Source organism: Staurois parvus, unplaced genomic scaffold, assembly GCF_062004578.1.
Source record: "Staurois parvus isolate SC_StPar_1 unplaced genomic scaffold, SC_StPar_1.0 ptg000090l, whole genome shotgun sequence".
NCBI lineage: Eukaryota > Metazoa > Chordata > Amphibia > Anura > Ranidae > Staurois > Staurois parvus.
Window position 1 is genome coordinate 847,228 of NW_028317886.1, and position 25,476 is coordinate 872,703.

The 25,476-nt window shown below is 42.9% G+C and overlaps 1 protein-coding gene across 1 annotated transcript in view; it reads left to right on the forward strand.

Moving 5' to 3' along the window:
• Positions 1 to 25,476, forward strand: part of DDX60 (DExD/H-box helicase 60) — a 186,578-nt gene that overhangs the window by 84,690 nt on the left and 76,412 nt on the right. The window contains exons 20-26 of the mRNA XM_089670348.1: positions 7,605 to 7,729; positions 7,819 to 7,928; positions 11,776 to 11,880; positions 14,429 to 14,557; positions 16,905 to 17,029; positions 22,332 to 22,475; positions 23,874 to 24,009. Of these exons, the coding sequence (XP_089526474.1) occupies positions 7,605 to 7,729; positions 7,819 to 7,928; positions 11,776 to 11,880; positions 14,429 to 14,557; positions 16,905 to 17,029; positions 22,332 to 22,475; positions 23,874 to 24,009 (874 nt within the window). The remainder of the gene's footprint in view (positions 1 to 7,604; positions 7,730 to 7,818; positions 7,929 to 11,775; positions 11,881 to 14,428; positions 14,558 to 16,904; positions 17,030 to 22,331; positions 22,476 to 23,873; positions 24,010 to 25,476) is intronic.

The following is a 25,476-nucleotide window of genomic DNA, read 5'->3' on the forward strand; positions in this document are numbered from 1 at the left end:
CGATCCAAAAACAGTTTTCACTACAGAATTGAATCAAACGGTTGCCAGCTTCATTTCACCCAGTCCAAGTGTCACGTACCTGATGGGAGACTGAATTGACGAGGTCGGCCTCACTTGTGTTACTAATGCTGAGCCCGCTGAGGTTGGAACAGTGGGCGTCTAAGGACCAGGGGGACAAGAGCGCAGGGTTTTGCTTGCGGCTCTTGCAGATGATGACCTTGATAAGCAGGATATCCTCTGATTTGAGTACTGTGGAGACAGACCAGGCAGGTACAGTTGATTGCCAGATGCACAGCAGAGCCAGGTATGTAGCCAGGACACAGGACTGGAACGGAGTCGTAGGATAGCCAGGGTCATAACAGTCGGGCAGCGCGGTACAGGATCAGGAGGAAATGCCAGAGTCAGGAACAGAGCCGAAGTCAGGAACCGGGGGGGGGGGGGGGCAGGAGAGTACTCAGAGTCGGGTCAGGAACAAGCTGGGTCAGAACCAAAGGAAATTGCACAGGAAACAAGCAGGACTTGGGGGGAGCTGAAGACCAGTCAGCACTGAATGAGCACCGAGGTGCTCTTTAAATAGCCCGCCCAGTGCCGACAGGCGCGCCTGGGTCCTAGTGCCTGCCGGTGCTGTCATTGGTGACAGGCGCGCCTGGGTCCTAGTGCCCGCCTGCCTGTATGCCTTGTCGGGATCCTGCACATGCGCAGATTCATGTGCTGCGGCGATCTTCTTGTTCCCTGACACCAAGCCTTCCAACAATATTCATCTCCTTCTGGCTGCCAACTTTTGCATTAAAATCGCCCATGACGTAAATAATATCCTTTTTTAGTACCTGTTTTAAGGTTGAATCAAGTTTGGCGTAAAAAAGGTCAGTTTCATCGTCTGGAGCATCTGTTGTTGGCGCATATATTTGTAAAACTGTGATATTAAATGGTTTCCCACATAAACAAATGGCCATTATGCAATCACTGATGATGGTGTAACTTTCAATTGCAGGAGCAATGTTTTTCTGAGTTATAAAAGCTACGCCATTTCTTCTAATTTCTTGATTACCCGAATAATACACTGAAAAGTTATCTGACTAGAAATAGCCATCATCTTTCCAATACAATTCACTGATTCCAAGTAAATCTATGTTTAGTCTTGCCATTTCTTGTCTGACAATTTCCAATTTTCCTTGACACATTCCACAAACATTCCATGTTGCAATTTTGTGAACTTTAGCGCACCGCAGATTCTTTCTTTCCTTGCAGGCAGCATTAGCAGCAGGGCTTCCCGAGGGATTTGACGTGTTTGCATCATAATTTCCCGAATTACTTGCAAAGGATCTTTGCTCTTCCCCAGTCATTTGTTGGGTACTTACAGGCCTGGGGGACCCACCTTTTGGGTACATTTGCAATCCATAAGTGACTTTCCATGAATTTTCTTGGCAATTTTTTTACAGGATAGGTTGCCAGGTCTTTCCCCAACCCCTACCATGCTGGAGTCATCCTACGAGGCTAGGGATGGACACAGTTGGTCTGGCCCCTCAGTTGCAACCTGTCTGGCTTGGGTGGCCCTACCAGCAGTGATGGTGCCGCCAGCATAGCTCTCAACATCATTGAAGAACACAAACCCTTCCGCCTCACTAAGGCCTGTGTCCATGGAAGGGATTATACAGTATACTGTATGCTATATGTCCTCTCCCCTAATTTGACATATACAAACTACAATAGTAGTAACCAAGGACATTTTTGAGGAGCATATAGATACAAGGGAAACACTACGTGTATAATACCCATGAATTTTATTATGACATTAAATAAAAACAAAACAGACAATAAAACACTGAGTTTAGGGTTCAAGAAATTATTTGAATCCAATACAGTCCACATGAAGACTCTTATTCATGAGGGATCTTAAGGGATATAACATGTATATAACGAGCACACATTATAATTGGAAACACACATATCATCATACAAGCATATCCAAAAGAAAAAATATTTGTTCATACCAGCAAGATGAAATCCATAATTCTCATTGTATTAAAGCCATAGATTCTTAGGAATCCAACAAGTGTGTGTCGTCTTTCTCCCATGAAGGTGAGAAGGCAGGAGGTTCTTATAGAAAATGATAAAGAGTCCTCAATAGTCGTCTAGAATCTACAAACATATATATATATATATATATATATATATATTTATTTCATGTACTTATATAGCGCCATCCATTTACGCAGCGCTTTACACATATATATATTGTACATTCACATCAGTCCCTAGCCCTCAAGGGGTGTACAGTCTAAGGTCCCTAACTCACATTCATACATACACATACTAGGGCCAATTTAGACAGGAGCCAATTAACCTACCAGCATGTCTTTGGAGTGTCGGAGAAAACTGGAGTACCTGGAGGAAACCCACGCAAGCACAGGGAGAACATGCAAACTCCAGGCAGATGGTGCCATGGCTGGGATTCAAACCAACGACCCTAGTACTGCCAGGCGGAAGTGTTAACCATTTAGCCACTGTGCTATCTATATATATATAGATAGATAAAACATAATAATTACCCAGTTAGGTAGACACTTTAAATAGAAAACAAAGGCATTTCGCCACTGATCATACTTATGTGTAACACATTTATACCATATGGTTAATTCAACTGACTTTAAACCATTTTCCTACCTTCAAATATATCATACACTCCAAAGCTTGGAAATGTTTAGATACCTCCAAATCACTTTTATACCCCACAGATATCGTCCCATTCAAACCTCACTTCAAAGACCGCATTTGAGAAATTGTTCTAATCAGACCCCCACACCAAGGGGGTAATCTCTACACTATATAAAGCCTTGTCATCCAACCTTAATCCCTCCATCCTCACGTATGTTGATACGTGGATGGCTGATCTATCACTAAAGCTTACGCTTAAGGCTTGTAAAAACATTTGGCTTGCAACTCATAAATCATTCCACAATTTATTGACTTTGGAAATGGTTTATAAAGTACTAGCCAGATGGTATCTTGTACACCAAAATATAGCAAAATATGCATGCCACATTTTGCTGGTTGGGAGCTGAAGAGTGGGAAATTTGAGAGAAGAGTGGAGACCTTTTGTTTGCTTTTGGTTTCAGTTGTTTTATTTTCTGCTTTGCTAGCAGCTTTTTAAAACCCCTCTTCTGACTCTTTTTAAATAGCATTTTTTTTCTTTCCTTCCCTCAGTCTGCTAATTAAGGGGAGTGGTTAATTGTTCACAGGTGCTCCAGGTACTATATAACTCTCTGCTGAACTTACTCTGAGCTTGCTCATCCTTGAGCTTGCCCACCTTTTGCTTGCTGGAACTTTGGCAAATTGGAAATTTGCCCAAGTGGATTTAAAAACCAGAGTTTATAACAGGAGTCTTCTACCTGCAAGTAACATCTGAAATTTCTTGTTAGTAATATTAATATTGTAACTGGGAAAATAAGTGCTAGCAAGGTTTAAGGTTTTGTGCAGTGCACAATGTATACAACAATGGATCAACAGCCCCAGGATGGATACCGCTGCAACAGATGTGAGCGGGTGGCCCTTCTGAAAGCTTACATTAGACATCCAGAAGAGCAAGTTGCAACATTGGGTAGAACTGACGACTCACAGAAAATGAAGGCCAGCCATGGGTTTAAGCACCCAGATTTGCCAGGTTGGGTGAAGATGTGGGGGTGGCAGGCTCAGAGATGGCATCCATAACTGTCACTTCTATCCCTAACAGTCAGGAAGACAACCCATCTAGTATGGGTGGTGAGGGTAGTGCAGGAAGGCCTAGACAGTTGGTGGTAATAGGGGATTAAATAATCAGAATGATTGACAAAATAATCTGTTGCCAGGATCGCCTCAACCGAATGGTTTGCTGTCTCCCTGGTGCCAGGGTTCAGCATGTGGTGGACCAGGTTGATAAATTACTGGGAGGGGCTGGGCATGACCCAGCTGTCTTGATCCATGTTGGAACCAATGACAGAATACATGGAAGGTGGAGGCTCCTTAAGAATCAATTTAAAAAACTAGGCTACAAGTTGAAGGGAAGGACTTCTAAGGTGATATTCTCTGAAATATTGCCTTTACCTTGCGTAACAATGGAAAGACAGTAGGTGATCAGAGAACTGGATTTGAGTTTTTAGAGCTCTGGGCTGACATTTTATTGGAGCAAAGCCTATGTGCTAAAGGCAGTTTGCACCTAAATGGAAGAGGGTCTGTTGTGCTAGGGTGAGAGGTTTATGGGAAGTCTGGAGGAGTATTTAAATTATGATTGAGGGGAGGGGGATTAGATTATAATGGGGCAGACAGGTCAGACAGGAGTCAGATCACATTGGTTTGTTAAAATGGGGAAAGATGGGGGGAGGGCTATGACCGATGATAAGAAGGCTCCCATGATACAAACAACCATTGGAAATGGTACTCTTTGTACTAAAATTAAAAATATGCAAAATGTGTGTGCGAAATGTGGCAATGTATTAAAGTATTCACCAATGCCAGAAGTCTGCCAAGCAAAATAAGTGAGTTGGAAGCTTTGGTGCATGAAGAGAACTACGATGTAATGGGTATTGCTGAATCTTGGCCTCATACTTCACATGACTGGGCTATTAATATTCCTGGTTATGCTTTCCTTTGGAGAGACAGGGTAAAAAGGACAGGTGGTGGTGTCTGTCTCTATGTGAGAAGTGATCTCAAAGTGAGCGTGAAAGAGGACCTAGTTGATAGAGATTGTGATGAGGCTGAAGCATTATGGGTGGAACTGCACATGGGGGTGTGTACTACAAAGGTAAACATTGGAGTTTGCCATCCAGTGTTAATGAGAGGTGGAGACTCAGCTACTTGCACAGATAGAAAGGGCTGTAAAGGCTGGGACAGTGATATTAATGGGAATTTTAACTACCCAGAAATTGACTAGAGTAAATGCACCGCAGGAACAGTTAAAGAGCAAAAATGTATAAACCTATTATAAGACAATTTTATGGTACAGTTCATAGAAGCCCTACTAGACATGATGCTCTGCTGGACCTGGTAATGTCAAACCATGCAGAGCTTATTACTAATGTACATATAAAAGAACATCTGGGTAGCAGTGACCATAACATGATTTAATTTGATGTTAGCTGTACACAACAAGCACATACTGAAAAAATAAAAACACTCAACTTTAAGAGAGCAAATTTTCCAAGGATAAGGGCTGATCTCCAACACTTACACTGGGAGGGAATATTGGCATCAATGAACACAGAACAGAAATGGTAATTCTTCAAAAATACGATATGCGAACACACTGCAAAATATATTCTTATGGGCAATAAGTTTAAAAAGATAAAAACTAAGCTTATGTAGCTCAAGGACAAAGTTAAAAAAGCTATAAATAATAAGAAAAGAGCTTTTAAAAAACATAAAAATGAAAGAACGCTATCATAATTTAATTGTTACAAGGAATATAACAGAATATGTAAAAATCAAATCATGGCCACAGAAATTCGAAACAAGCCAGGTCTGAGCATGTAGGCCCTTTAGAAAACAATGTACAGACAGCATGGATTCATGAAAGACAAAAGTTGTCAAACAAATATGATTTCTTTTTATGAGGAGGTGAGCAAAACCTTAGACAAAGGAGTGGCTGTGGACATAGTATACTTGGATTTTGCAAAAGCATTTTACACAGTTCTCCACATATGGCTAATGTGTAAGGTAGTCTACAGGCTTTGAAAAATCAGTTTGTAAATAGATAGAAAACTGGTTTAAAATATGTATTCAGTAGTGGTTAATGATTCATACTCTGAATGGTCTAGGGTTGTTTATAAATGATATAGGGTTTGGGATTAAAAGTACCATGTTTGGGCCAAGGTCAGGATCAAAGGTCAGGGTCAAAGGTCAGGATTTTTAAGAAAAAATTAGTGTCAGTGTGTTTTAGGTAAAAAAAACAAAAAAACAAAATGCGCACTATTGTTTCTGGGCTGTACTACGGGTACAAACAACAAATAACATACACATATATGATATCACTGCGATTGTCAAGAGCTGGAAAATTTATTTTGGGTTGTTCTTTGGTGGTAGGTTATGATAGTAACTAGAAACACACAGCTAAATGAAAAAAAAAGATTTTTTTTACTATTTTGAGCCAGTTTTCCTTTGATAATAAAAAAATTCAGGAGATATCCATTACCATTTACCACCAACTAAAAGCCCAATTTGTCCTGAAATAAAAACAAGGTATAATTCACCCGGATGTACAAAGTAGTTGTGATGATATGCACGGTTTTACTAACACATGTCAACATTGCAAAATTGTGCTTGGGCATTTAGATTTGTTTTACCCTTAGGAGTGAAGAGGTTAAGGTACCAGAGTGTATTACAAAGAAATAATGTAAAAATACCAAAATTTTATTCATACAAAATAGTAGCCTACTAATTAAAAGTATAAAATTCAGAATACTAACTACAACATACAAAGCCATGCACAACACTGCACCCAGCTATTTCAAAAACCTTATGTTGACATATTGCCCAAATTGTTTTTTCCCCTCCTCCCATGACCTCCTTCTCTCTAGCTCTAGCATCACCTCCTCCCCTGCTCATTTCCATTATCTCCTACCCTGCCCACCTTTAGGCGATCCCTGAAAACTCATTTATTCAGAGAAGCTTACTCAGCCTCTACTCAAAACTGTACATGGACCACCTCCATGAGCTCATTCTCCACAGCTATTACCTTTTACCAACTCCCCTTCCCTTTTAGATTGTAAGCACCAAGAGCAGGTCCCTGCTAATCAGGGGCGGACTGACAACTCATGGGGCCCCCCGGGCAATAGGGGAGCAATGCTTGTTATTGTTTTCCCTTTAGGGTGCTTTACAGCAGTATTTCTCAACCTTTTTTCAATCAAGGCACCCTTTAAAGTTATGAACAATCTTGATGCACCCTTTAAAATTATTGACCATCTCAAGGTACCACATTCTAAAATGTAAAAAAAACTATTCTAATAGTTTTACCTTACGCAGGAACACCCACACATGCAGGACACCCAATGTTAGAGGGGATTTATTTTTCCAAAGCAAATACACATCTGCACACTGATACTTAGTAGTATTCCAATGTTTCTTTTCTCCCTCAGTTTCTCTCTATCACTCAGCTTATTTGACCCCATTACTGACAGAGGGGAGGGTCAAACAAGGATGCCGTGCAGGCAACCAACATCCTCCATATCAACTGATGCTGCCATTGGCTGTTAGGATGCCGGTGGCTAGAAGGTTGTAATGGTGCACAATGAACCCGTGGCTTTGTGTAACTAAATGGCAGGCTTGATCCACCTGCTGTCTTGTATACAATTTTTGGGCAATTTCTAGGCATATTGCCAAGACTCCCCTAAAGAACCCTCAAGGGACTCTAGGGTGCCAGGGCACCCTGGTTGAAAAGGGTTACTTTAGAGGCTGCTAATGCCTCTCTAATTGCATAATAGGCCTGTGAGAATGGCCCTTAGCGAAACAGGAAGTCCAGCGACTGAAACAGGAATTCCAGCTACAGATTCCTCAACTTTCTAAGCACAAAGGGATGTTGAATACTTTTAATGTACTGTATTTGATGGCTGTATTTTAATAACTGCATTTTTAAGGTGGCTGCAGTCTGTGAGAAAATACTGGGGACTATATGATGAAGCAGAAGAAAGAACGCTGAGGCAGAAATCAGCTAAAAAGAGAGGATTAAAAACAGAAAGGAAGTCTTGTCGAGTTCGACTAGGTAAGTACCAATCTGTATATTAGTTTTTTTTTGCATAATTTTGATATTTATGGTATGTAGTGACTGTTTTTTTCTCTTTTGCATTTTAGTTCTGCATGACAGGAGATACAATGACTTAGAAAAATATGTGTGTTCTGCGGAAGATGACAAAATTAACTTTCATCATTACCATCCATGTGCTGCATTAACAATACCACAAGTAAGCCTTGCTCTACATCGGGGGTATTGAATTAAAATTCAAGATGATCAGGTCACTATCATTTTCTTTTAGCCGAGGTCCAAATCTCAAGTTTGTGCTATGACTCAGAAAGATTGTAGTCACTGTATGTCTATCAAAAACTGAGAAATTTATAAATTCCAAAGATTTTAAATAATAATTCAAGTTTCAGTTAAGACAAGGTGGTACTTTGATGGGAGTGCCCATTTACATCAGGTGTTCAGGTGTTTCAATCAGAGTGCCCCCTTACATCAGGTGTCCAAATCAGAGTGCCACTTACACCAGGTTTCTGCATCAGAGCCCCCCTTACATCAGGTGTCTTCCATCAGAGTGTCCCTTTCCATCAGTTGTCCCCATTAACGTGCCCCTTTCCATCATATGTGCCCATCTAAATGCCCCTTTATATCCTATGTGTCATCATAGTGCCGCTTTATGTCATATAGGCCCATTAGAGTGCCCATTTACATCATCAGAGTACACCCATCAGAGTACCCATTTACACCCATCAGAGTACACCTGTAATATAAATCCCATCCATATGCACAACATAGCTGGATATGTCCTGTGGGCAAGCAGGCATGAACGGGGCATGGGAGAAAAAGGAACTACAGGGGATGGGAGCGGCAGAAGGAACAAGCTTAAGGAGGCGGAGCTGGCAGCAGGAACAAGCTGAAGGGGGTGGGGCCAAACTGAAAAACATGCTACAGGGGGCGGGGTGCACATGTGACATTATTGGTTGCTGAGACAGTGGCGGTCCCAGCAACTAATGACTGTTGAGCAGCAGGGATCAGGCGCTGCAGACTGGCGGGCTGCTGGTCTGGACACGAACATTGCTCGGTCAGTGTTAGGACCACAGTCCGCCATTTATTGATGACTGGTCAATATGATAAAATATTGTTTTGATTTGTATTTTATGTTGTCACGGAGTGCACGTGCCTTCCCCACCCCCCTTTGCCTGCTGTTCCTCGGCCATATCCCTCCACCCCTCCCTCCACCCTTGAAAATTGCTCTGTCCTTGTAGCTTCCATGAACGGTGCTGGGCCGACCAATGCTGAGGCTTTTAAAAAGACTGGCACAGGAAGCAGCCCTTCTCTTTGTTCCTGTGCATGCTGCTGGAATCATCTATCTCCCTGAAAACCGCTGGGAGGCTCGGGTGGGGGGGACCAAGCCTCTGCAGCCATCCCCGCTGTGCACTCTGCAGACCCCCAAAAGGTCAGGACTGTAGCCCTCTGCAATACCCCAGGGTTGGGAGTACCCGCTGCCCTCCGCTGAATGTCCCAGGGTGGGAGTCTCCACAGCTCTGCATGAGCTCCCTCCTCAAAGGTCAGACCCCACACCTGAAACCCTACCTGAGACCCTCCAGCTGAGGGGACACTGCCTGCCAGCTACCTGAGACCCCCAAGCTAAGGGGAGACCGTCTGACCCTACCTGAGACCCTCCAGCTGAGGGGAACTGCCTGCCAGCTACCTGAGACCCCGAAGCTAAGGGGAGACCACCTGACCCTACCTGAGACCCTCCAGCTGGGGGGACACTGCCTGCCAGCTACCTGCAACCCCCCAAGCTAAGGGGTGACCGCCTGACCCTACCTGAGACCCTCCAGCTGAGGGGACACTGCCTGCCAGCTACCTGAGACCCCCCAAGCTAAGGGGAGACCGCCTGACCCTACCTGAGACCCTCCAGCTGAGGGGTGAGTTACCTGCCTGTTGCCTGAGACCCCTGAACAGGGGTAGGTTGCCCGAGACCCCAGCCCAGGGGTAGATTGCCGCCTGTTGCCCGAGACCCCAGTCCATTGGTAGGTTGCCGCCTGTTGCCTGAGACTCCAATCCGCTGTGCAGTCATGGAGGGAGCCCAGCTGAGGCGGGACCCTTGTGAGCAGGCTCTGCCTGGGACCCCCCAAGCCTAGGAGGGAGATTGCCCGCCTGTTGCCCGAGACCCCAGCCCAGGGGTAGATTCCCACCTGTTGCCCGAGACCCCAGCCCAGGGGTAGATTGCCACCTGTTGCCCGAGACCCCAGTCCATTGGTAGGTTGCCGCCTGTTGCCTGAGACTCCAATCCGCTGTGCAGTTAGGAGGGAGCCCAGCTAAGGCGGGACCCTCGTGAGCAGGCTCTGCCTGGGACCCCCCAAGCCTAGGGGGGATATTGCCCACCTGTTGCCCGAGACCCCAGCCCAGGGGTAGATTGCCGCCTGTTGCCTGACAACCCCAGTCCAGGGGTAGGTTGCCGCCTGTTGACCAAGACTCCAATCCTCTGTGCAATCACGGAGGGAGCCGAGCTGAGGCGGGAACCTCGTGATCAGGCTATTCCTGGGACCCCCCAAGCCTAGGGGGGAGATTGCCTGCCTGTTGCCCGAGACCCCTGCCCAGGAGTAGGTTGCCCACCTGTTGCCCGAGACCCCAGTCCACTGTGCAGTCACAGAGGGAGCCCAGCTTCAGCGGGACCCTCGTGACCAGGCTCTGCCTGGGACCCCCCAAGCCTAGGGGGTGGATCACCTGCCTGTCGCTGGAGACCCCAGCCTGGGGGGAAGATTGTTCGCCTGCTGCCAAAGAATCCAGTCCAAAGGGGGGGGGGAACCGCACAAGCCACCCTGCCCGAGACCCCGCGTCTGTTCTGGACCTCCAACAGGTATCTGTGTCTTACTTTCTTATCCCTGGGGGACCAGACACCCTGTCGGATCCGTGGACACATGCTTTCCCCTGTTTTACCTGAACTGCTGCTGGGACGATCCCGTTTTACCTGAACTGTTCCTGTGATGACCCTTGCCCCTTGTGAGATTACAATCCGCCACAGAGACTCTTCCTTTGCCCTTGGTGCTGGACTACAGGTATCTTAGCCCCTCCTCGCTGTCACCCCCTATTGGCAAGACCCCCCATGCCAGGAATCGTCCCTAGTTTGTGCACAGATCACCCTTCCTGCCATTTCCCCATTGAGTGACTGTCATTTTGTTGACTCAATAAAGCTTTGTGTGTTCTCCATCTTCTCTGTGTGTTCTGTCCTGCCTACGCTTCCGTCCCATATGTATTAAAGTGTATACCAGAAAATTAATATGAAATCATTGGAGCAAGATACCTGTATTGTAGTATGTTTTCTTCTACATAGGAATTAAAAAGGTCATAGGTAGTACATAGGAAGTAAAAGAACATTTATGGACAGCCCGTAAATGTTTCAAATTTATGGACAGTTGGCAACCCTGAGATAGTAATAAAAACTGACACGGGTTCTAACCATTCCCTACTCAATCCAAATTAAAAAAGGATAAAAGTTTGGTTTATATACGCACTTACTGCAAGTATTCACTAGGCTAAAACAGTATTCACTGTAAAAACACTGCTCTACATTCCCATATGATATTCCTCATCAATACAATTTTTGTCCATATCAGAAATAGTCACAACAAATCATGTGTTAGAATAAAACTACTTTGTGTTGCTCAGAGGAACCAGTAATGTTCTTATTAATTTCCCTATTCTGTGCTGATTGGTTTGCTATGGGGGAGGTTTACTAAAGCTGGTGCATTTAGAATCTGGTACAGCTGTGCATGGTAGCCAATCAGCTTCTAACTTTAGCTTGTTCAATTAAGCTTTAACAATAAAACCTGGATTGATTTGTATGCAGAGCTGCATCATATTTTGCATGTTCCAGTTTTAGTAAATAACCCCGTGTCTTTGGATATTTTGATAAATTGTGTGAAATGGCTGCATTTATTCATAGGCATGCTATACTGAACATTTGTGGCCCACATTTCCCGCTTGTTTGTACAGCAAACAAGCGGTGTAAATAAAATAAATGACTGTTTAATCATCAGTTACCGTATTTCTTCTTCATAAATTAGATCCGGAAAAGTGGAATTCCAAAAGATCTGGCATTCTCCCCGCGGGAAAGTTTGCAGCTCTATGATGCTATGTTGACCGCAAGGCCAGAATGGCCCAGGAAAGCAGTAAGGATGATCATGTAGAAATGTTTGTTTCGTACTACTGTGACACGATTGCATGAATTATATGCCACATAACCATGTACCTGCTTGTTTTTCTTCCTTTCAGTGTTATACTGTAATGGTGCAGTTGAAACCAACTTTGTTTTATGTATTTAGACCTGTGTCTGTGCACACATTTTTGTAATTAGGCAATACTACTAATTCTACTACTATAATTCTAATTCGCAAGGACATCGCCGCAACTCACACGCCCTCTCAACCCGTCCCCTCTCACACAGCTACCCCCTCTTCCACTTCCACCCCACCCTACATTCCTCATACTGAAGCTCCCCCAAAACTCCGCACCTTTGACCTTACTACCATCGAGGAAGTCTCCAAGATCCTCTCTGATGCCTGCCTCACCACCTGCCCCCTCGACCCTATCCCCTCACAACTCCTACGACCTCCCTCCCCCTCCATCCTACGCTCCCTCGACCACATCTTCAGTCTCTCCCTCTCCTCCGGCACTTTCCCCTCCCCTCTGAAACATGCACACACCACCCCCATACTTAAAAAGCCCTCCCTGGACCCCAATGACCCGAACAACCTCAGACCCATCTCCCTGCTCCCATTTACATCTAAATTCCTCAAGCGCCTACTCTACACCCTCCTATGCTTTCACCTCAACGACAACAACCTCCTCGATCCCCTACAGTCCGGCTTCCGTCCCCTACACTCCACCGAAACTGCCTTACTCAAAGTCTCCAACGACCTGCTAACCGCCAAAGCTAATGGCCACTATTCAGTGCTCCTACTCCTTGACCTCTCTGCGGCCTTCGACACAGTCGACCACCCCCTCCTCCTCAAAAAACTACACTCCCTCGGCCTCAGAGATTCTGCTCTCTCCTGGCTCTCATCCTACCTGTCACAACGCTCTTTCAGCATTACCTATAATGCTACCACCTCCCCCTCACTCCCCCTCTCTGTTGGGGTCCCTCAAGGCTCTGTCCTCGGGCCCCTTCTCTTCTCCATCTACACCTCCCTTGGCCAACTCATACATGCTTCAACTACCACTTCTATGCCGACGACACACAAATCTATCTCTCAACCCCCCACCTCACCCCCTCGGTCTCCGCCCGAATCACACACCTACTGAGTGACATATCAGACTGGATGTCGCTCCACTTCCTTAAACTGAACCTCTCCAAAACCAAGATTCTTGTCTTCCCCCCAGCCCGGGCACCACCCCTCATTGACTTCTCCATCACATCCAACAACGCCACCATCAAACCCGCCCCGCAGGCCACAGTACTTGGTGTCATTCTGGACTCCAACCTATCCTTCCAGCCCCAAGTCCAATCTTTAACAAACTCGTGCAGACTCCACCTCCGTAACATCGCCAAAATACGTGCATTCTTAACTCCAGAAACCACTAAACAGCTCATCCACTCTCTCATCATATCACGACTCGACTACTGCAACTCCCTCCTCACTGGCCTACCTCGCCGCTGGCTATCCCCGCTTCAGTCGATCCTGAATACGGCTGCCAGACTCATTCACCTTTCCAACCGCTCCATTTCCGCCACCCCCCTCTGCCAATCCCTCCACTGGCTTTCGATTGCGCAATGGATCAAATTCAAAATCCTAACACTGACGTACAAAGCTGTCCACCATACTGCCCCGAACTACATCACTGACCTAATATCCAAGTACCGCCCAGCACGCACACTCTGCTCCTCACAAGAACTCCTTCTCTCTAGTTCCCTGGTCTCCTCCTCCCTTGCCCACCTCCAGGACTTCTCCAGGGTGTCACCCATCCTCTGGAACTCCCTGCCCCAACCCATCAGATTATCACCTACTCTCCTCTCCTTTAGGTGCACCCTGAAAACCCATCTCTTCAGGGAAGCCTACCCCACCCCCTGCTAACTTTCCTACCTCCTCCACTCTTCCTACCACTCCATCCCCCACAGCTATCTCCTCCTGTGCCACCATCCCCTCCCTCCTAGATTGTAAGCTCGAAAGAGCAGGGCCCTCAATCCCCTCATGTTTTGCATTGTATTGGTATTGTTCTGTCACATGTTCTGTCCCCCTTTGTAATGTACAGCGCTGAGCGAACTATTGGCGCTTTATAAATACTATATAATAATAATATTAATGCTACAAAAATAACAGTGTGTGTATATATATATATATATATATATATAATAATTACAAAATTATATAATACATCTTTATTGAGTGATGTGCAAACCTGTAATTATTAATAATAATCATAATAACAATAACCCCACCCCTACACACACATACAGAACTGTTTTACTATTCCCCATACTGCCTTGTGCTGTGTAGACTTTCATATATTGTGGCCCTCCAATAACCTCCAACCTTTAGGACCGCTTAATATGAAAACAACATATTTTCCCTTGCACATGTTTACCACTCTATCTGGCCTTGCTTGGTTTATTGCAGCATGATACTGTAATTGACCATGCTGATACTGTGCACATGGATTTTTTTTTTTTCGTTTATTGACAGTATTTCTCATAGTTAACACCCATATTTCTCTGAACAGGCACTGGATCCTGAAAACAATGTATATCTTAAGGACAAACTTTCCATTACAAAAATAGATGCAGCCAATTATGAGGAAGAGGTGAAGAAAGAATTCAGTGACTGGGTTAAGAAAGGTTTCAATGATGAGGTAATTCATAACCTAAATATATAATAAAACTACAAATAAAAGAATAAAAATTGCAAATAGGCATTAAAGCCCAACTGAAAATGTAGCTATGATTAATAGACATTGTACTAACAACCTCTATTTTCATAGTCTCACCTTCACTTTCCTGTTGTACAGGGTGTCTAAATATGAGTGTGCAATGCAATAAGTGCCAGTTAGACCCAGTTTTCTGTGACACACCCTAATGTTTCCTGCAATTCTGAGTGACACCACGTGTGATGAGGGGGGTAGCTGTGATTTGGCTATGCCTACATAGTGCCCTGAAGTAGGTAAAAATAAGAAGCATTTTTACTGAGAGTAAAGAGTATTGTGTAGCAATTGTACGTACAGAGATGGATGCGAACCTCCATTTTGGCAAAGGCCCTCCATCTTGTATCATTTCTACTCCAAAGCAGCTTCCCCCCTCCCTGTATGTTGAGTGACACGGGTCCCGGTGTGCTGGGTTCAGAAGTGCACAGGCAATCAGGCACAGCGGGACAGCTTCATGGTTTTAAATCGCAAATTAGCTGGTGCCCGGGTGTCTGTTAGCTTCTCAATCTGAGATAATCGTAAAGCCATAAACCAGTCCTTCACTGGGCTTCAAACGCATTCCTAGGTAGCCATAAAACAGGCCTCACATTTAAAACCCACTTTTCCCAATAATTTCATATCTTAAGGTAGGAAATAATTACATAAAAATAAAGCACATATTCGGATAGCTCAGCTTAATGCGAGTTGTCTGATATCTTACACCCCTGGATTACATATACAGGAGAGCAGAAAGCCATATAGTTCTAGCTGGAATAGTGAACTATGACATATTTGATGTCCGGACGTTCAGAATATCGTTCTGCATATTAATCTACTAGTGGCTAGACTGCTACATGTACCTAGGGAAGGTTATTGACCATAGTATAACTTGGGAGGGACTTGGTCATAGCCTGAGTTCCCCGCCTACAACACCCCTCCCCAAATGAGGCGATTGGTTCTCTGCTGTAAGGAGACACCCTGCTGAGTTCCTAGAAAAAGGCTGTTATGCTTGGAGCAGAAAGTTGAAGTTGAAGAATTCTCCCTTTTAACATCGAACCAACGTGGGAGACGGTACCCTTTTGCTCTGAAACTTGATCTGCTTAACCCAGGACTTTTGGCAAGTATTCTACCTTTCTAAACTTCTTTCTGTTATCTCTTTGCTGTGTTATTGCTCTCTGTATTTATATATATATATATTGGCTACATCTTTTTCTGTAAATATTTTTATTGCACCCTTTTGATCTTTTTAGTAATAAATCCTATTATCTGAAAAGTGTTGAACTGCTTCTAAAGCACTTTAACCTCCCTGGCGGTATGATTAGTTCAGATTTTTGGTGCTGAAAGCGGTACCATTATTTTGCATGGAAATTTGGAGTTTTATATTGTATGCCTGTAATTTTTAGGAATAACTCACTGTAATCTGTCTGAACAAGAGTCTAGTAAACATCCCGGGTATGTTGAAATTTGAAACGCGAAATCATAAATTATAATTTAATAAATAAACATAAAAAATAATATAATAATAATGAATTTAATTCAATAATATAATCAAACCGAAAACACTGAAATTTGAAATAGAGCGCCAAGTTCGCACATCACTGAGCAAAGTCGCAAAATCTTTTTCAGTGTCTGATGACCAATTTCCCCACAAATCATTATCACTCAATTCTGCAAGTGGTTCTGATTTACTATCGCTGTTCTCTAGCTGGTCTAAAACCGCTTTTGACCTAAAGGGACGCTTTTTGGACGCCATGGATGTTTCTCAGTTTCCAGGCAGAAAGAACAGTCAAAATGCAGGCAGGGCACAGGACAAAGCACTTACTGTATCAAACCATCTCTGTGGCAGATTTGCCCAAATTCACGCAGAATTTCATGTTTGCTATTTGTTCTAACTCACTGCCCATGATGAAATAGCAGACGGTAATGCATGTGGTTAGAATAGCAACGGTTGCACAGCTCCCGATGTACACAGGATGATGTCTTTTGGCACACTGACTTATGAAGGTCGGTGCTCCCTGTGACTCTGCATGTAGCCTGCCATCTGTTGGTGTGTTACAAAAACATTTTGATATCACCTTGTATAAGGTTGGACATTTGTAGAACAGAAATATTAATCTTCTAGTAAACTGACACAGCATCATTGGGAGCTAGACACTGTTCATAGTTACCTCACTTGTAAAACCAACAAGACATAAAACATCACTGTCACTGTCTTCTGAAATTCTTTGTGTTGAGGTTACTTTCTGAACAAATAGTAATTTTTGTAGCCAAAATCTGACTTAACTAATTTGATTTTCAGGTCTCTCAGGTGCTCAGAAGCCTTGGACACTTCCCATCTACCTCCAACACAAACTGCCAACTTCATTTTCCAAACCTTGTTGAACGATTAAGGCAACTTGATAAACTACCTGCTTTATTTTTTGCGTAAGCTTGATTAAAATATAGAATTGACAATTAGACATAATAATAATGACAAAACATCATTATAAAAGTCTCCTAGTAACTAGATATATCACTCTGCATTTGGCATGGATTCTGCAATCGTGTCTCCTTGCTCACCAACAAGAAATAGGCACTATTTTATAACCGCAAATACCATACACAGGAAGCATATCAGCTTGATAAGGTCTATTTTTGGTTTGATGTCAGCTCTCCCATCCAATCAATATCTTCCTAGATATGTTATATATTTGTGTAGGGAGACAGGATGTTACCATGATTTCAGAAATCTTTAATATGGGTTATAGCTCCATTGGGCTAGATTGTTTCTTGTGGAGTTATTATAGAGCAATTAATTTTTATGGAGGAATTTGGCCATCAAGATAACAACTGAATATAGTTGTAGGAAATGTTGGCGAATGTCTGCAATTCAGTGAATGAATTCATCTGACTGTCAGACAGAACGCAAACATTTTAATATCACTATAACAGTCCTATGCATGCTATGTAAAGTTGGCTTGTGCCCTAAATGTTTGCAATGTGGGGACACTGGAGCACTTTCCATAATGAGCAGATATACACAGCATACCTGTACATTATGGCACAATTACCTCTTAGTGTGCACTTCCTCAGTGCTGACAGGTACATGCTCCCCATTGCTGCAGTAGCCCTCTTCTTCACTACTTGTTCCACAACTAAAGTATTCTTTCTTCATCCAGTGCATGGCCAGAACTGATGTAATACTCATCCATACACAATGGAGTTACAGTTATACTAGGAGAAGATAGCAATTTTACAGAAGATAGCAATAATAGGAATTTTATTTTTACTTTCAGTTTCTCTCCTTTTTATACTTTATATAGTCAACCCCTTCTAACTTACATTAAAGTGGTTGTAACCCCACCCAAAAAAACCAAAAACGTTTTACCATAAATTAATACATTTTCATGTAAACATACATACAGCTGTGAGTGCACCTCAAAAAAATGCTCCCTTAGCTTGTGAGAACGGAGGAGGAAGAAGGAAGTTTATTGACTACTTTCGTCCAATCAGACCCCCCAAGCCCGTGCTGTTTTTCACAATCCCCCCAAAACTGGTAGAGCAGGTTAGAAACAGTAAGTAACTGTTCCCACAAAGCTGGGAGCATGAAATTGTCCATAATGTCTTGGTATGCTGACGCCTTAAGAGTTCCCTTCACTGTAACTAAGGGGCCAAGCTCAACCCCTGAAAAACATCCCCACACCATAATCCCTCCTCCACCAAACTTTACACTTGGCACAATGCAGTCAGGCATGCACCATTCTCCTGGCAACCACCAAACCCAGACATGTCCATCGGATTGCCAGACAGAGAAGCGTGATTTGTCACTCCAGAGAAAATGTCTCCACTGCTCTAAAATCCAGTGGTGGCGTGCTTTACGCCACTGCATCGAAAGCTTTGCATTGCACTTGGTGATGTAAGACTTGGATGCAGCTGCTCAGCCACGGAAACCCATTCCATGAATCTCTCTACACACTGTTGTTGTGCTAATCTGAAGGCCACATAAAGTTTGGAGGTCTTTAGCTATTTACTCTGCAGACAGTTGGCGAATACAGCACACTGTGAGCTTCAGCATACACTGACCCCACTCTGTCATTTTACGCGGCCTACCACTTTGTGGCTGATTTGCTCTTGTTCCCAGTTGCTTCCACTTTGTTATAATTCCGCTAACAGTTAACTGTGGAATATTTAGTAGCAAGGAAATTTCACTGATTAACTTATTGCATAGGTGGCAACCTATCACGGTACCACACTTGAATTCACTGAGCTCCTGAGAGCGACCCATTCTTTCACAAATGTTTGTAGAAGCAGTCTGCATGCCTAAGTGCTTGAATTTATACACCTGTGGCCATGGAGGTGAATGGAACACCTGAATCCAATGATTTGAAGGGGTGTCTCAATACGTTTGGCAATATAGTGTGTATATACATTGCTCAAAAAAATTAAAGGAACACTTTTTAATCAGAGTATAGCATCAAGTCAATCACCTGAATCCAATGATTTTTTTAAATGATTTGTGAACAGTTCAATGAGCCTTCCTGTCAGTAAGTATCGGCTTGCCCATGCGGGATGTATGAGCAAACAGAAATACTGACAGGCCAGGGAGAGACCTACATGGCTGATCACTGATGCAATACTTTAGAGGTTCCACATACAAAAAATAATAAATGCACATTTTTTACCTGCAAAAGAGTATGCATTTATTATTTTTCGTTAAAAGGTGGACTTATCCTTTAAGGCACTTATACACATCCACCACAATGCTGTTAATTTTCCAAGACTTTCATATGGCAGGGCCCTTGAGAATTGCTTTTATACATAGTTACCCTTGAGGCTGTGGCCTTCTAGAATGGGGTACCGTGTTGGCAGAATGGCACACAAGGATGTGCTACGCAAATAGCAAACTGGAAGATACTGTTTCTTCTCCAAAAGCAATGTAGGATCCAGGAGTTATGTAGGACCTCTCCTAATCTAGCCATCCTCTTGAACCTTTCCCTAAGCTTAGCCTGCCTTTGCCTATCCAGCAGGTGTCTGTCCCTGACTCCAAATGTCCCACACTGCAAGTGTGCCAAAATCACCCAGAAGAGGCTACATATAGTCCTTTTTGTGTCCAAGATGGCTGCCCAAATCTCAGGGGAGCTTTGTTCAATCAGACACTAGCTCCTCCTCCAAGATGCCTGCCTGGAGCACATTGTCCTCCTAGTGCCAGAAATATCCCTCAATAATGCAGTAGCTTTGTTTATCTCTGGCAGCTACCCAGGAAGTAAGTGAGTGATCTGTGGTTGGTCAACTCACTACCTGCAATGCTACCCACCAGAGGGAATGCTTGTCAGGTGCAGTGGTGGTTGTGCAACACACCACTTGCCTACAAGCTTCCTAAAAGTATCCCACAAATTTTGAAACACTATTCTTAATACTTCAAACCCTGCAGTTGAATTGTCACATTTTAACACTATGCACCTGCATGGTGTCGGTATGCAGCGTGTGTCCCCATAGCAAACAGCTTGCTATGGGGGACACACAAAGAAGAGGAGGAGCCAAGATCGCTGGCAGGAGACCTGAGAAGAGGAGGATTGGGGCTGGTCTGTGCAATACCAATGCACACAATAGGTGAGTATAACATGTTTGTTGTTTTATTTAAAATTAAATCAGGCTTTAGTAACACTTTAATTGTCAAAAATGTGAATATAGAATAGAAATGATATGGATGTCTCCTTCAACCAACAATATACAGATTCAATGCTTTATTTTTCATGAAGTGAATCCATCCCCACGTTTGTTGCGATGTATGGAAAGTACACCCAACTCAGATTGCCCTAAAATTACGCAACCTGGGGCCACATTGTAGCATTTGCTTTGGTCATGCCATTACATTTCTAAGCACTCTAAGGTTCTGTTTCAGTAAAAATAAGTGTACACAAAGGTGTGTGTACTAAACACTCTTGAGGATTACGTCTTAACACATATAAAAAAAAAATAATTCTCGACAAACATTGTTCCTAGCCCTAAATTGAATACGTCTAAAGTATATGTCTCCTGAAACACTTTCTGCAGCTATGTGGATTAATTTCTTTATCATGGTGCTTCCCTATTACAAATTAATATATCAAAACTGAGCGACAGAGACAGAAGCTTTAAAAAATATATGCATATCATGTGTTTGATTTTATATTTCTCATGTTATGCACTTATTACATACTGTATGTATTGTCAGGTAATTACAGACAAAGATTGCAACAATAATGTACTAATATGAACTTATTAACATCAACCTCATCTGTTACTTGATGGTTTCCAGTTTGTGCAATGCAGCTTGTAAAACGTTTCTATGTTTTTGTGTATATATATATATATATATATATATATATATATATATATATATATTACATACACACACACTTGCTAAAAGTATTGGGACTCCTACCTTTACACACACATAAACTTTGATGGCATCCCAGTCTTAGCCCATAGGGTTCAATATTGAGTTGGCCCACCCGTTGCAGCTACAACAGCTTCACCTCTTCTGTGAAGGCTGTCCACAAGGTTTAGGAGTCTGTCTATGGGAATGTTTGACCATTCTTCCAGAAGTGTATTTGTGAGGTCAGGCACTGATGTCGGACAGAAGGCCTGGCTCGTAGTCTCCACTCTAATTCTTCCCAAAGGTGTTCTATTGGGTTGAGGTCAGGAGTCTGTGCAGTCCAGTCAAGTTCCTCCACCCCAAACTCACTCATCCATGTCTTTATGGGCCTTGCTTTGTGCACTGGTGTGCAGTCATGTTGGAACAGAAAGGGGCCATCCCCAAACTGTTCCCACAAAGTTGGGAGCATGAAATTGTCCAAAATGTGTTGATGTATTGTAGCCTTAAAGTGGTTGTAAAGGCTGAAGGTTTTTACCTTCATGAATTCTATGCATGAAGGTAAAAAACCTTCTCTGTGCAGCATTCCCCCCTAATACTCACCTAAGCACCCTCTTGATCCAGCGATGTGCACTGGCTCATTGGCTGAGACAGGAGTGGGAGCAATTGGCTCCCACTGCTGTCAATCATAGCCAGGGAGTCAATGAGAATAGAGAGGGGGCAGGACTTAGCCCCGGCTCCATGTGTGAATGGACACACGGGGCAGGGGTTGGGGAGTGTGCATGCTCGAGTGCCCCCATAGGGGCCAGGAGCACCAGCAGGGGACCCGAGAAGAGGAGAATCTGGGCTACTCTCGGCAAACCCACTGCACAGAGCAAGTAAGTATAGACATGTTTGTTATTTTTGTACAAAAAAAAAATTACGCCTTTACAATCAGTTTAAGAGTTCCCTTCACTGGAACCAAGGGGCCAAGCCAAACCCCTGAAAAACAACCCCACACCATAATCCCCCCCTCCACCAAACTTTACACTTGGCACAATGCAGTCAGGCAAGTGCTGTTCTCCTGGCAACCACCAAACCCAGACACATCCATCGGATTGCCAGACAGAGAAGCATGATTCGTCAGTCCAGAGAAAATGTCTCCACTGCTCTAGAGTCCAGTGGTAGCATGCTTTACACCACTGCATCTGAAGCTTTTCATTGCACTTGGTGATGTGTGGCCATGGAGGTGATTGGAACACCTGAATCCAATGATTTGAAGGGGTGTCCCAATACTTTTGGCAAAATAGTGTGTGTGTGTGTGTGTGTGTGTGTGTGTGTGTGTGTGTATGTACATAGTGTGTGTGTGTGTATATATAGTAATTTAATTCAAATTCACTTATTCTCTTTAAGGTTTGACATTAAGTTAGTTGAACAGTTAGCTAAGGATCTGAGTCAAAATCTGACAAAGAATTCTGAAGAAATGCAAACCCAGAAGGTTGTTAAAGAAATGCAAAAACTGAATATAAAAGGAAAACGGATAGAAAAGACTATTAAGTAAGTACAAAAGAATATACTGGTTTGTTTAAACAAATACATCACAATAAAAGCACAATGTGACAGCTTCCATGTCTCTATCATGACTGGTTTTAGATGCCTGAGCAGGAAACATGTCTGTCCTTGCATTTATTAGTTTACCATGTGCATGTTTGTTTCCAGAAGTTATACGCTTAAATGGGTACTGTCCAGTACTGATACTCTAGAGCACTGAAGAGTACCCAGCTTGTGTTATTAGCAGGTGCTGTGTTCATTTGTTCAGGTGTTCTTGTCAACTGGCTCTTATTGTTGAGCCAGCTAGATAAGAGCATGTGGATCAGTTGGATTCCATCCTTAAAAAATATCTAAAATTGTTTTACATTATTTACATCCATACTGTTTTACACGTACTGTATGGACAGTTAGAGGAGCATTTCAGAAACATCAATTCTTTTTTCCATATTTACTGTATGTCTTTTAGGATAGAACCATGGCGCAGTTATTGCTGCCTTTTATGAAAGTAACAGTCTGAGGCAGAGTCTGAGACGGTCATTTCTAACATGGCTTTACTAGCTAGTGAGTCATTGACCTGGAACAAGCATACAGCTAGTTGTGTCTAAACTCCTATCCTATATCTATTTTCTAGCAGGATTGGGGTGACACCTTGTAACTTGTACCTTTAAAAATAAATCGGCAATATAAGCTCCCATATTTCTAATGGAACTGCTTCCATTTTAAGTTACGCACAAATTTTATCTTGAATTATTTTGTATAAAAACAGAGTTCCAGTTAAATTATGTTCTTTAAAATCCTATTTACCAATTTACTACACATGTATGCAGTTATGTTGGAAACAATAATTTAATCATAATAAATGTCCATGGGGTACATTACCAAAATAATGATTCCGTTCTTATGCAAATCCCCCCCCCCCCCCCCTTATAAGAAGGTGTCTTTTAAGGCTTAGCAGCAGTTTGGTAAAAGCAAGGGAAAGCAGCAAAACACTCCAGTGGCAACAGCCTCCAATATAGTCTTCACAATGTATTTTCCATTAGTGAGTTGGTACCTGCACCAAGTTCCTAAGACAAGCAGACATATTTCCTATAGCCTCACCAGAAATGAAAAATGATGTCTAGGTAATAGAAGTGACAAATAACTATCCCTATCGACAAAAATGTAGGGGAGATGTGATAGAATAGTAGTCAATCTAGTTAGACTTCATTGTGTTCATTTGCTGGCAATATTTAATTATTTAGTTCTTTTGGACGGTGATCCATATAGCCAGGTGAAATAATGTTTTTTGTGCAACCAATAGGATGCTAACAGATATTTTCTTTGTAGAGTTTGGGAAAATTAACAGGCATGTGATTGGTTAACGTGGCAATACAATCAATATTTATAAATCTATTCTACTTCCAGGACTAACAGGTCTTCAAGAAAAGATGAGTCATTTATTAAAGAGGCCACAGCTGAGAGTTTACAACAAAAATATGAAAAATTATCTAAAGAATCACCAGAATGCACCTATGCTAATTATGGAGCAGTGGACAGTGAGGTGAGGTCATGGACTAACGACGGTCTTAACTAATTGATCAAAACTTGCATAAATACTTTTTTAGATGCTCCTTTTTCACAAACTGCATGCAGTAAAACTTACTTTAAGTTGAGGAAAGATTTTTCTTTAAATAGAGGAAAGCTCTCCCTACAAGGAGTGCCGGGCGGCACAGTGGCTTAGTGGTTAGCACATCTGCCTTGCAGTAAATGGGTCATGGGTTCAATTCCTGACCATGGCACCTCCTGCATGGAGTTTGCATGTTCTCCCTGTGCTTGCGTGGGTTTCCTCCAGGTGCTCCGGTTTCCTACCACACTCCAAAGACATGCTGGTAGGTTAATTGGATCCTGTCTAAATTGGCCCTAGTATGTGTATGTATGAATGTAAGTTAGGGACCTTGGATTGTACACCCCTTGAGGGTTAGGGACTGATGTGAATGTTCAATATATATATATATATGTAAAGCACTGTGTAAATTGACTGTGCTATAGAAGTACCTGAAATAAATAAATAGGTCATGCTGATCTTTTGCTGAGTTGGTACCAACAGCCTGTTCCTTCTTTGACTGAAAATAGTAAATTTTAATCATGAAAAGGTCCATGTAAAGTGAGCCTGTTAAAATGAGGCAGTTGGTTAGTGTGGAGCAGACATTCTCTAATCGGAGGGGAAGAAGATTTGAACCTGTTTTATCAGGTTTATGATGGTGTTCCCTCATCCTGGATGCCAGCCTTGCTCTACCAATTCAAGAAACAAGCTCCAGGTTTAAAAGAGAGTCCAAATGAGCTGAGCTGTTTGCTGCGATTGATTGTCCCGAAAAGTTTCTCAAAACACCTAAAAGTTATCACGTTTTCTTCTGAAGAAAAAAATAAATTTTTAGGGTCAATTCAGACTATTCCATTGACCTGCTGCAGGGTGCTGTGATAAAATACAGATATGCTGCATTTTATCACAGAGCACAGCTCCATGAATTAAGTGTAGATTATGTATTCTTCAAATACAGTTTGTACAAAACAAAATAAGGGAGCCGTGTGCTGCGCTGAATAATGCACTAGACTGCCCCCTACCGTAGTCGGGAACAGAGAGCTTCTGGTACAGTAAAGCACTCCGTCAGCTGTCCGCTATTGTGTGAACCCGGCCTCAGTAAAAAAGTTATTGTTGCTTACCATTTATGTGCCTTTTTTACTCCTGTGGCACGAAGAAAAAAAAAAAAAAGAAAAGGCACTTGCCTAACAAATGTGGAGGTAACAGCAGAGTATGGCAGAGCAGGGCAAAGACTGTCACAAAAGGGGCGGTAAACAGAGGGAGAATGGGGTGCATAACTGACAATTAACATGGGTCACATTCAGAGATGATTAATCTTTTTTTTTATTTCACCATGAAAAAGAAATAAACATACAGTGAGGAACAGAAGTATTTGACCACCCTGCGATTTTGCAAGTTCTCCCACTTAGAAATCATGGAGGGGTCTGA